At 37.0% G+C, this 12,568-nt stretch overlaps 1 protein-coding gene across 1 annotated transcript; it reads right to left on the minus strand.

The window, feature by feature from the left end:
• Positions 1-2,164: 2,164 nt before the first annotated feature.
• LOC118411368 (hypoxia-inducible factor 1-alpha inhibitor-like) lies at positions 2,165-12,562 on the minus strand. The gene is made up of 8 exons (XM_035813610.1): positions 12,291-12,562; positions 8,022-8,269; positions 6,729-6,877; positions 5,977-6,122; positions 4,524-4,630; positions 3,989-4,052; positions 3,405-3,515; positions 2,165-2,868 (listed from the first exon to the last, which is right to left on the minus strand). The coding sequence occupies exons 1-8, from the start codon at positions 12,405-12,407 to the stop codon at positions 2,776-2,778; spliced, it is 1,035 nt and encodes a 344-aa protein (XP_035669503.1). The 5' UTR covers positions 12,408-12,562; the 3' UTR covers positions 2,165-2,775.
• Between the last annotated feature and the right edge of the window lie 6 nt (positions 12,563-12,568).

The following is a 12,568-nucleotide window of genomic DNA, read 5'->3' on the forward strand; positions in this document are numbered from 1 at the left end:
AATAGGTTGCTGATGCTGTCTGAAATATCTGACTGTCTACTGACGTCAATAAAATCATCTGACTGTCTACTGACGTCAATAAAAAACTACAGTAGTTTTTTTATAAACAATAAAAAACTACAGTAGTTTTTTATTGACTAGTAGAACTCATTTAAATCAGTGTGTGTCAGGGTTGAGATTCCATGGCAGATAGACATCCATATTAGAGTGTAAATTTCAAACATCAAACCTTTTCAACATTGATTCACATCTAGATATTCTGATCAACATGGATTGACTTAAAATTTAGGATTGATAAATGGGAGACCACCATAACAATTACTAGGGTCTTGATCACAGTCTCTCTACAATGCTGTCAGATTGATGAGTTTCTGAAGTTACTGTAACAGTATTTTACATTACCTGGTTGTTTGGCTTATTTCATGTAATGTTTCATGTATCTGGATTTATGTTGAACAACTTCGTTTTGTGTCTTTCTCTTAGACATGATGGTTTTGCAGAGCAAAGTGGAAACAATCATCACCCTTGTCACTGATCATTTTTCTTCACACCAAAATAACCACAATTTTACAATAATGGTGTAGAAACAAAAGCAATGTGTGGAAAGCAGTATCCTTGGCCATTACTAATATCAACAACACATTCCTAATTGATACACATCAATAATTAACATGAATATTGAGGTAAAAAATTTATTGCTTATTTGATAATGCTTAAAGAAACTCTAATTTGAATATTAGATGTTTCAGAATGAATATTCACAAAGCTGGCCTCATTTTGCGACGACGTTGGACTCTCAGCATAGGGGAATGAAAATTTTGTTCCACCATTGCATGTTAATACTTCTCACAACACATATCATATGATTTACAAAATGAATTTGATACATATACAAAGATGTGATTTGAAGTTGGACAAATTACTATTTAGGAGCATGAAGCCTTTACAATAATACTGAATGTTAAGTTTTACTACAGCTCTATTGACAGAACATGCTTGACGTATCACACATAGACATTAAGTCATCTTTTTTTCCAACTATGGTGATCTACAACATGTCTTATACAGCACTGAACCAATCCTATAGCAATGATATAGTGGAATTCAGTGTGAGGGCCAGTGGTCACATGGTGACAGGGTCATCGTACCATCAAAAGGTGATTGCATTCTTAGTCAGACAATCTGTTGTCTGTCTTGATATGGGACAGGAGTCCCTTAGATCCTTTTCGGCCTTTGATTCCAGCACAGCCAGCTAGAAATTTCATCACATCAAAATCGTACGACGCCGTACAAGGAGAGTGACCTGACTACCGTCAGCTCTGCACAAGGATATACATTGTACAATGTACTACACTCTGATGTTGAATTGCTTTCTGTTTTCATTTTCACATGAACTGTACTTAGATGCTTGGGTTCTATGTTTTGCTTTTCTATCTGAATATTACCTTGGAGTAAAATGTTAACTGTTTAATATATCACTGTTTAATGCAGAGCCAGATTCGAAAATCAGACAATCAATTTAAATCTCTTTTTGCAAATAATCAATTTGCATAAGAATACTGTAACAGCAATTTTCTAAATTTTGCATTTAAAGAAAAATGTCAAACTGATTCTTCCAAGCTAAACTGAAAGTATAATGCTTCTCAGTTATATAACTGTAACACTGAACAAGATCATAAAACATCAAACCAAGTTCTGTAAGGCCATATCAATTCTTTTTCTTGGTTCTTGTGTTACAGTAGCATTGTAGCAAAAATGCAGCAGAAGGACAGTATCAAGACTAATCAAAGTGTAGGAGAAAAACTTGCATCTGACTATATTAACTCCATGAAACCAAGGAGGTTATATTCTGAATATAACCTCCTTGATGAAACTAATCATAAGGTTTTTCCCTCTACATTTTCAGTACCAAGAACCAAGAAATTAGATCAGTTTGGCCTAAGGCTGTTCTTAAAGTTGTTTTCTCCACACCAAGCTTTGAGCTTTTATACTTTTTGAAAATATTCATTAACCTCCTTGAAGAAGTTCTTAACAAATAGACAAAAACCTGCATAGTTACCTCCTTGTATTTCCCAATCTAAGGAACTCAGATTTGAGAGAGAACATGCTTGCAAGCACACATCTGATCGCATAAAATAAGTACAGAATGTAACCATCTTGTTGCATGCTATGTTTCTTTCCACAATTGTCTACACCAAACGTAATATAAAGTCCTGCATGTAGTACACATGTAGCGTTACAACACTGAAGATTGATATGTTCAAAACTTATCCAGTTGGCAATGTTTGAGTTACTTTTGTTCTGGGAATCTCATTTTTGGATATCTGGATGTCTTAAACCTTCACTTATGCATTTGGTGATAGACTTGGTCAAACTAAAAAGGTTAACAGCATTATCACAATTATATAAAAATGTAATAAATTACACCAAGTTGTATACAATGATGCTACAATGCATTATAAATGAAATAAAAAAAGCCTTAGGCTAAAACAGAACAGGCTTTTGCCATCACAAACCTATAATTTATAACATGTAACTTTTTACCCCATGGGCCACCTGACCTTGAATCTATACCACATCATTTGGGCCATGTTGGAATACAGTGTACGCCTGTTTAACATGCCAACATGCTGTATTCAAATTAACCGCCAACTTTGTTGCCAAGGGATTCATATTATAATTACTATGACATTAAAAAATTCTCTATTGCTGAGCAGCAGCATTTTTACACAATATTTTTGTCGACAAATCAGGCAGCTGATGGAACCTCTGGGTTCAGTCAGTGTACAGGACCTTGTTTCCGTTGACCTCCGTCATGTCCATCAGAGTGTAGCGACCTTGAATCATTGTGTTTATCAAAGGCCCAACCTGAAAATGGAAGTCAATTGTAAACCAAATCAAAAGGTACTGTTGACTTAATAGAACAACAAGTAAGACACAAGATATATAGCTACGGTTTCCCACTCCACCCAATCAAAAAGGGTCACAGTTTTTTTGGAATGCTGCATGGAAACTTGTATTAATATGCTGCAAGGTGGTATTAATTGCCCATCTTTCAAATTCCTTCCAACAACAGTCTGTTATTGGATTAGTATGTAATTAGCAATGACCCTGGTGTTTGTTTCTGCTTACGACGAAGTTACGTTCAGATCTGCACTTACTACTAACTGCTGCATTTGAATTGGCCAGCCATTAACAGCCATTGCAATGACCAGTATGGCCGACAGGCTACATGATTGGCTGGTACCCTCAACAAGTATCTGATTGGATTAGGGCTAAGCTTATGCAACGAGGAGCCCCAACCATGGGCTGATTCCATAGGGTATTAGATTTCTATCATACCACACAGTCCTTAACAGTCTGCACAACTAAGCTAATACAGGTTTAGTACAAAGTGATCTTACTTCTCTGTAATCTCCTAGTGCTTCAGCCAGCATTTTCTCAAGGTTTCTCATGATGGCCATCTTCTGCACGGGCTTCAGTGGATACACAATGTTTCTGGGTGTGGGACCAGCCTGGTAGGACAAGGGTTAAACAGTAAACAGAAACAGCAACAGTTACTACGGATGCAGAAGGTCTCTGCAGTGTTGCAACTCTATAGCAAGATACCACAAGATATGCAACAGTGGGGGCTTTAGGCATTGTCAAACTTAAAAGCGGAATTGGCTCATCAGCCTTTTCTAGCGCAGTGGTTTCGCTGCTGGTTTGTAATCTGCCAACCCAGGTTTGATCCCGCGTGTCGACATGTTTGTTTCTTTCTGTTTCTTTCTGTTCCTACTTGCCCCTCTAATTTCTACAGATAGACAATTGTATATGACATTGTTAAAGCTTAGACTGTACATTATTGACTGTACGTTAGTAAGCATAGACTGTACGTTTAAGTACATTGCACAGTACTGAAATAATTTTTGCTGAATGATTCAAAATATAGAAATGTGATTAAGTTGTACACAATGTATGGCCTTATAATGCTCTCACTGTTTCTTACCTTGTACCAGAAATTGACAGATGTCGTATACCCTCCCTCTAGCAAGGACTCAATGTGGTGCCACCTACGTGTATCATAGGAAAAACAAAGTAGTGCACATTTTAGTTGTTTTCTTTTTCTTTTCAAGTTAGAGAACATTCATTCAAGGATCAAGAAATGAAATTGTTAGAATTCTAGTAAACTTACAAAACACACACCTAAAGATAATAATACATGAGCAGGAATGTATATTCAATTACTAGCTGGTGTAGCAAGGAGGCCATCTACATTAGAGCACATCAGCCGATACTCAACAGAGACGGGGGCTGATGTCGTCTGCCAGGCATTTATGATTCGTTACTCGAATCACGTGTCTCTAAGTCACGTGATCAGAGTAATTGAATCGTCACTCCTGAAGAAGGTCGACGGAAGTGCGACTGAAAATTCGAGGTGAGAATAATTTGTGTTGTATGATAGTTGAAAAACTTCAATATGTATTCTATCAACACAGATGAGCTTTCATGCTGGTATATTATAGTGTTACAATGTTTCTCACCAGTACATGGGGATGTACAGCACGTCCCCTGGGCCCACCACTGCCTCCAACCCTGACGCATATCTGAACTTAGGAAATCTGTTGTAGTCAGGGTTATCAAAGTCAACCTGGATAACAAACAACAAAAAACAACAAAATAAATGATTTAGTAATTTTAGCAATAAAGCACTGTAGTAAACTGATGTCATGTACTATTATGATCATCATTAAATTGCATGCTGTTGGTATTACTGGGTATCCTAAACCTTTCCAAGTGCCAGTCTAAGGTGTGGTTCGATCAGTTTGCTGAGCTTATTCTGAAAGAGCTGCTAATAAAATTCTATGCAATTACACCAGGGGGTACAATTTCATGTGGCAATATCTACATTCTCGAGTAGGTTACATATTAACCATGCATACATATTAAGTTTTAACTTTATCTACTAGCAATATGTTGATTCAGTTAAATCTGGATGTACACTTAACCTACAAGACCATGTAAAGAGTTGAGGTTTCCCCTGCTAACCCATAAGTAATGCAAATTGGTGCCAAATAGCTGCCTTAGGCCTGGGTCACAATTCCCAACCCGGGGCCCGGTCGAGTAGCTCTCGGAAACGAAAAATGTGATATGAAAGGCAACAAAAACATAAAAACGTAAACAATATTAGTCATTGGCATAATTTGTGTATATTCCTTGGTCAACACTTTTACTTTTCATTTCCGCAAACATCCCGGCCGGGTCCCCTTTTGGAAATGTGACCCAAGCCTTAGCAGGCAGAATATCAAGGAAGGCAGCCCACGCCAAAACTCAATATACATCTAAAGCAATCCTACTGACATCAGTACAGACCTACAATGTCATTGACACACAATCTATTTACATGTAGGTCCTGGCTGCAGTCTGGTGCTAACCACTGTCTCTTATGTACTATATACGATTGTATGAATTAGGAATGCAGTTTATCACTGTCAAGCAAAGGCCAATCAAAAGTACATTTAACAGATCTGGGGACTATGACTAAGTAACTATGCAATGTACTCCATAGTTTTGGGGATACCAAAGTTGGAGGTACTGACGGAGTTTATTGACATCAAGACAATTACTTCAGTCCAAGAAGAAAAATATCTATAAGGCCCTATTATATCATTTTGTACCAGAGTTGGAGATGTTTTTTGTAACAAAAATTTGCCAAATGTTTCTATTTGAAACGTTATTCTTAACATATCTTTGTCATCCTATCACGGTCAAATGTTTACATGGTACATGTATGTATGGCCCAAGCAAACAGTTCATTGTGTGTTTGAAGTAAAAAAATGTAGTCCAGTAATATCACGAATAATCAAATGAATGAATGAATGAATGGATGGAAGAAGGGAGGGAGGAAGGCACTGGGAGAAAGAGATGGATGTAGAAGCAGATGGATGAATGGATGGATGAATGAATTAAAGTACTAGTAGACAACAAACTGTTTACCTGGCTTTGTCTGTCACATGGGTGGTGCACAGGGTAGGGATACAAGCACTCAATCTGTTCAGGTGCAAACAGGATGCATCGCTTGAATCCTTTTACTTGTGCAAAGAAGTTCTGCTGTTCATCATAGTGTACTGGTGTTACATTTCCTGGAGAGAAAATAGATATAGTTATGTGTAATGTGAAAATATGTGCAAGGTTAGGGTGTTACAGTATAATATAACCAGCTGCTGCTGTGCCATGACTGCCTGCAAAGTGTGCCTGTGTTGCATCAAAGTGTCCTTTTACTGGCTCCACATTGATGGAACATTCTTTTATATCAGACACCACCTGCTATACACTCGAGTATAGTTGTAAGGAGTTAACTTATAGTTTGTCCTTTTGGGTGGGGCATACAACCATTGGCCCCATACATGTACATTGTGTATAGCATTATTAGCCTCATGTGTCAAACCTCTCTGCACATAGAAGAATCCAACTCGAACATATTTGTCAAAAAAAGTTGCTTTGGTTAAAAATGCAAGTACTTTTTTAAGTACGAGCAGCTTATTAGTAATGTTACTAGTAACCAACATTGCAATTTGACAAAGCCTGGATTGTTTAACCTCAGGTAAGGATGACTGCTTCACCAAATGTGATCAACCTAATTCAGTATGTTTCTGAGTGATTGTCTGAAGCCTCACTTTCCTCAACAACCTACACATGACAGCATTATATCTGAATAACAAGACACTGGATTGGCTGAATATTCCTACCTGCCATGCCAATCAGCAAGAGGTTGGAGGTGAGGTGCCCCCAGTTCTGCTTCTGCTGCTGTTTGTTGATCCAGTCCCAGTTGAACTGAAGGAAGTCCACCACAATGTTCTTACCAACTGTATCATTCAGGGTCTGCTGCAGGTACACGCTAAATTGTAACACAGGGAAGTACCGTTCATAATTTTCTAATGGTAATCAATCTTAAATAAATTAAATCATAATAACAATAGGTTCTCCCCAGAACTTTTTTAGTATAGTGGAGGGACTGTCAAAAATTACCCGACGGTAAGATGATTATTTTTTGGAAAACCTAATGTTATTTTCTGACAAGTAGATTGTAATTCATGAAGTAAGCAGGGACAGTTAGCACTGTTTTCATGAAAATGGGCTTACAGTATTTTGCAATGACAAAGGGCGTCAAATACTCCAATAATAGTGATGCCTTTTGTTGTGTAGTAGTGAAACGACTATTGTTTTGATCATCACCCATTCAGAACATTTTGCAGACAATGATGACTGGAAAAGTGACACCACTTGGCACAAAAATCTGTCAATTTTCATAATTTTAGCAAACCTAACCAGGAAAATAGGAAGAAACACACTAAATTTTAAAAGTAGCATAGTGGAGCTGGGGTTAAGGAGTATATCTATAGTGGAGGGCCTCCATTATTCCATCCTCTGGGGAGGACCCTGTAACAGGTTCAAGATATTAAAGTGAAACTTTTTTGTTTTGCACTGTTTGCACTGACCAGCACAACTTCTGGCCACTCACATGTTTCCTTCCTCCATATAGGCCAGATAGTTCCAGGCTGCAGTACCATCATGGATTACTAGATGCCACTGCAGTACCACGAAGATTTGGAAGATTCCAAAAAAATTATTGACTTCCTACCTAACATAAATACATTTACCCATATCATGTGGGTACATTGAATTGGAGATCTCTTTCAATAAATTTTAAATTCTTTTAGGGTGGCAAATATGGAAGTATGGAACCTGGCAGAACTATATTCAATGTTACAGTAGATGTTAGACCATCAATGCTATTTTCTTGTTTTGCTAGATTGTGCCATCCAAATTTCTTATGATTCCTTTAAAATGCCAAGAAAACAAAAACAAAAAACTGTCAGAAGCAAGAAAGTAAACCACTGTGATTTGGATATCACAGAGAAACATTTTTTCTGCTATGTACTTAAAAGTACATAGCAGAATTTTTTTTCTAAGATTCTCAAAAGTGACAATTAAAATATATCTTGTAATATCAAAGATTAAAATATAAAAAGTTTTGTTACCGCTTTCCTTCTGTTTCTGCAGAGCTTTCCAACTGTTTGACAAACTCTTCAAATGGCATTTCCATTCTTTTTGTACATGGCGTGTAGTCTTTTCTATCCTTTGCCTTTTTCTCATCAAAGTACATGAACTTGTGATTGTCCGACTCGTACACGGAGCACAGGCCTCCTCCCAAATTTGCCCGGAGGTAACCCAGGTCCCATTTTAGAGCACTGTCTATTAGGTGGGTGTCTGTTAGAACTACAGGTTTCTGAAAAATAAAGAAACATGCATGTCAAAAGCACATCACATTCTCCAAGTTAGGTATCCTTCAAAATAGTTAGACCATCACATTGAAACCAAAAAAAAGTGTTATCGAGGCCTTCTTAACTGAATAAACAACTGTCTTTTAAGTAAAAATGAACCTCAGGGTTAAGTTCAATAATGAGCCTCTTTAGCAGCTTTCTACTAGTATGTTTTTTAGTAGAACTTCTGGTTTTAATCTCATGGTCTGGACGTGTTTAGCCCAGGTATGAATGTGATGGTAAGGTTGTAATTTTATTTTAGCAGCAGATTCTAAGCTCTTGGGAGAGAGTAAATCAGGTGTAGTTATGGGAACATCATCAACTTTGTTTGAAGGTTTTATGAACTATGAGAATGAGGACCTTCAAACTTTTATTTCCCCACAGCCCCAATAACTGCCCATTATTCTTATACTTATAGACTTTTAAGTTAAAACATCCATGTGTAAAGTTTCTAAACTAAAAGGATATTATGGGGTGACATAAAAATTGGTTGAGGCCATTCAGGTCGACACACTGTCTAGGGTGACTAAATCTGATATCTGTTCGTGTTTTATAAACAGAATAGAACAGTTACTATGACCATGTCAGCACTACTAATATAGGCCTACGTGCAATGTCACACGCACCTATACAATTGAGGCATTTACTTTGGACATTTACAATGTATGTATTGAGCACTAATGTTTAATAAGTTACAGATTGACCTTCTTTTTGCACTGAGGGCAGTACAGAGCTTTACATGCAGTCTGTTGTAATGGTTTAGATCTTTTTAACATATGTTTGAGAAAAGATTGTGATAAATGACCCTAATAACCGGTATCATACAGAATAAAAGTCTTGTTTGGATTTAGACAAGTTTTCTTTTTTTTTCAGTAGTAATTTTAAAATCAACTTTCATTTTCTGATACACAACAATAAACTGCAAACACTGAACCAAAAAATGTCTGATAACTATCTTTTTATTACAAAGAAAAATCAATTTAAGAAAAAAAAGCATCCCCATGCAATAATTGAAAGGAGGTAGCACATTTCCTTTACTACATATCTTGGTGAAATTCAAGTTCAACCTAAGGACGTTGACCGTAAGAAAATGATTGCCAAAAATTGTCTGATGAATATTAGAAGCCTCTTTCATATCAATGGAAAGACAGTAACTGCCTTTACGTGTGGCACTTTGATAACTGCACCTGCGGGAAATTGTAATTACATCACAATTACAGGCAGGCATAAAACAACTTCATACATACATAAACAATGTATCCAGAGCACCACACAAGGTTGTTGCCCCATATGCACTGCATATTACTTATCAGAGCCATTTGAGGTTGTTTTAGTGTTTAGGTAGATCGCTGACAGTCACTTTTATATGTGGTCAAATTAAAATTCAAGTGGTAGGGGTGAATACAATATAGTGGCATTGAAACAGCAAAATATCTTATAACTAGAGTTCCACGAACACATACCTTTGCCAAATAAACCAGGTTTGTTATGTAGAATGATGTCTGTAGACAAATGCATTACTCATTTCATTTTCTTTATAATTGTATGCTTGGAGTTGGTTTATAAAATTGTCGCATTGATTATGCAAATTAGATCCCAAGTTACAATTTACGATATCTATCAGCATACCAAAAATCATGATGATCCTTTGATCCATTCTTGACTTATTCTCTTTCAAAGTCTTTAAATACACCTCTTTTTCTCTTCCCTTTTGCTCAGTTACATAATGTGACAACTTTGATGAAAGTACTACATTGTATAATGGAATGCAGTGGATTTATGAACTTTTCCTCATTAATTATGCAAATTAGCTGTTAATTTGCATAATAAGTATCACATTATATAAGTCTTCACTTAGGCTATCTATATGCCAAAAATCATGACGATCCTTCAACACGTTCATATTTTCTCATTAATTATGCAAATGAGATCATCATTTGCATGATGAACATTTATTGACATTTCTCTCTTTCTCAGCTACATATGTGACAAGTTTTAAAGTCCTATTGTGGAATGTAGTTTGAATTTATAAAATATCCTCATTAATTATGCAAATTAGCTGTTGATTTGCATAATTGGTATCTCATTATGTTTGTCTTCATTTACGCTACCTACATACCAAAAGACATGATGATCTGTGAACATGTTCATATTTTCTCATTAATTATGCAAATGAGGCCATCATTTGCATAATTGATATCCATCGACTTTTCTCTCCTTCCCAGCTACATATGTAACAAGTTTGAAAGTCTTATCATGGAATGCAGTGGATTTATAAATTTTCCTCATTAATTATGCAAATCAGCTGTTGATTTGCATAATTAGTATATCATTATGTAAGTCATCACTCATTCTATCTACATACCAAAAATCATGACGATCCGTCAACACGTTGTAGAGTTATTCTCGTCCAAAGTTTGAAAGGAAACCGGCGCCTGCAGTTCCAAACAAGCCGCTAGGGGCTCCAAACTCACAGCACTTACTCTCTGCCCCAAGGGCTATCTACCAGTAAAAAATCATGACCACAGCATGTCCAGAACACGAGATATAAAAAATTGAGGTTCTGCTGCAGTACCTTAGCAAGCCGCTAGGGGGCCCATTATGGAACTTGACCTTCGTTTTCCCGACCTCTACCCACCTACCAAATATCATTGGGATCCATCAAAGGCTTCTCGAGTTATGCTGTTAACACACACACAGACACACAGACTCACAAGCCTAAAACATAACCTTAGCCATTCTGGCAAAGGTAAATATTTAGTAGGCTCCTTAATGACGGAAACATGTGTCTACGTGTCCACTTGTAAGTTGGATACAATTATTCATTCAAGGTACTACAAAACAATACAAGGACTTAAGGTCTCATTGATGTATTACTCCGCTAGTGGATACCCTAAAAGAGATCCGAGCCAAAAGCTAAACGGCTGGATGGACGCGTGTTTTAAGCGGTGAGAAATTCCCTTTTAGCCAACGGAACTGATATCAAAAGTTAGATTGGTGAAATTTTTTTTCTAACTGAAGAAATAAGCAGGTAAAGTTTGGCAGCCGCGCGCTAGATCGGAGGTACACAGTCCTGGGTTTTGAGTGGTGTGGTTGACTGGTGGCAGCTAAAAAGTGCCTGTTGCGATGCCTGGCTAACTGCATTTTGTAATTGTCCTAATAAAAGACTGTACGCATAGAAGCTGTTGGGAATTTTTTTACATGATGACGAGTAACTGTGCTCAACAAAGAATTAAAAAAATCGATCTATTTCAGGTTGGTTTATTACGAACGCGCCCATGTAAAACACGTATTATACCATATAAGTCTATGGGAAGAAGAAACTCATCAATGAGACCTTAAGATCACACTCTTAAGACAGATCAACATCAAATGACCTGTTGTCATTCCTCTGGCATCCTTAATAAAACATTTTAGCTGATCTACAAATGTCACTTATATGATAACCAGAGGATTTTTCGGTTACTTCTCATCTGCGTGGTGTACGTGACGGTGTAGACGTATATCATGAAACCCTGAACCCTGACACACTTCAAGGGACAAAACATTAAGTCTACAGGGGTGTAGTTTTGGGGAATAACTAACAGGAAAAATAGCATGCTAGAGGCTCATATGTTTTTTGTTTCTATGAAGGACTCTTTAGATTTTAACGTTTAAAACATGGAGTTGAAATTTAATTTTAACGTTTTTAAAGGCGTATTAAACGTTTAACTTTATAACTACAGTATATAGTTATAAGGTAACTGCAAAACAGGCTGGCAATGTGACAAAATGGAAAGCCATGCCTGCCTCAATCACAAATAGAGCTAAAGCATGCAAGAGTCGTGACACTAAGAGATAACATTACCTTACTACACGAACAAAACGTCAACAAACACGTAACTATACAGTAAAGGCATTGTGCATTTTACTTCCGGTTTCTGCACACTGGATTACAAAGGACCGAATATAATGTTTTAGAAAGTTATTATAACAATATAACGTTACCTCTTCGCTTATGAGTCTGTCTGCTTCAGGATCCGTGCATGAGAGACGGGGTATCGTCTCCAAAGGGAAGGAATACTGTCGGAGTTGAGTTGACGACCAGCCCTCTGCACCAGCCATGTTGATGTGTGCACTGCAGTGGATCAGCTTTCGCTTTAGTCTCGGTAACAGGCAGTTTTTAGGAGTTTATTTTCGATATTGTATACCATTTTCTTTACTATAATAGGCTTCAAAGTCCATCGAAATCTATCCAACCTTTAGAAGTTAGTAGCAGTTATAAG

Source organism: Branchiostoma floridae, chromosome 3 (genome assembly GCF_000003815.2).
Source record: "Branchiostoma floridae strain S238N-H82 chromosome 3, Bfl_VNyyK, whole genome shotgun sequence".
Classification (NCBI taxonomy): Eukaryota; Metazoa; Chordata; class Leptocardii; order Amphioxiformes; family Branchiostomatidae; genus Branchiostoma; species Branchiostoma floridae.

What these genes read in the sequence shown, in the direction of transcription:
- LOC118411368 (XM_035813610.1), bottom strand. Translation starts at nt 12,407, where the DNA reads ATGGCTGGTGCAGAGGGCTGGTCGTCAACTCAACTCCGACAGTATTCC. An exon ending in CATGTGACAGACAAAGCCAG is followed by an intron (nt 4,631 to 5,976) that starts GTAAACAGTTTG and finishes TTTGTTATCCAG; the next exon opens with GTTGACTTTGATAACCCTGA. An exon ending in CACTAGGAGATTACAGAGAA is followed by an intron (nt 2,869 to 3,404) that starts GTAAGATCACTT and finishes TTCCATTTTCAG; the next exon opens with GTTGGGCCTTTGATAAACAC.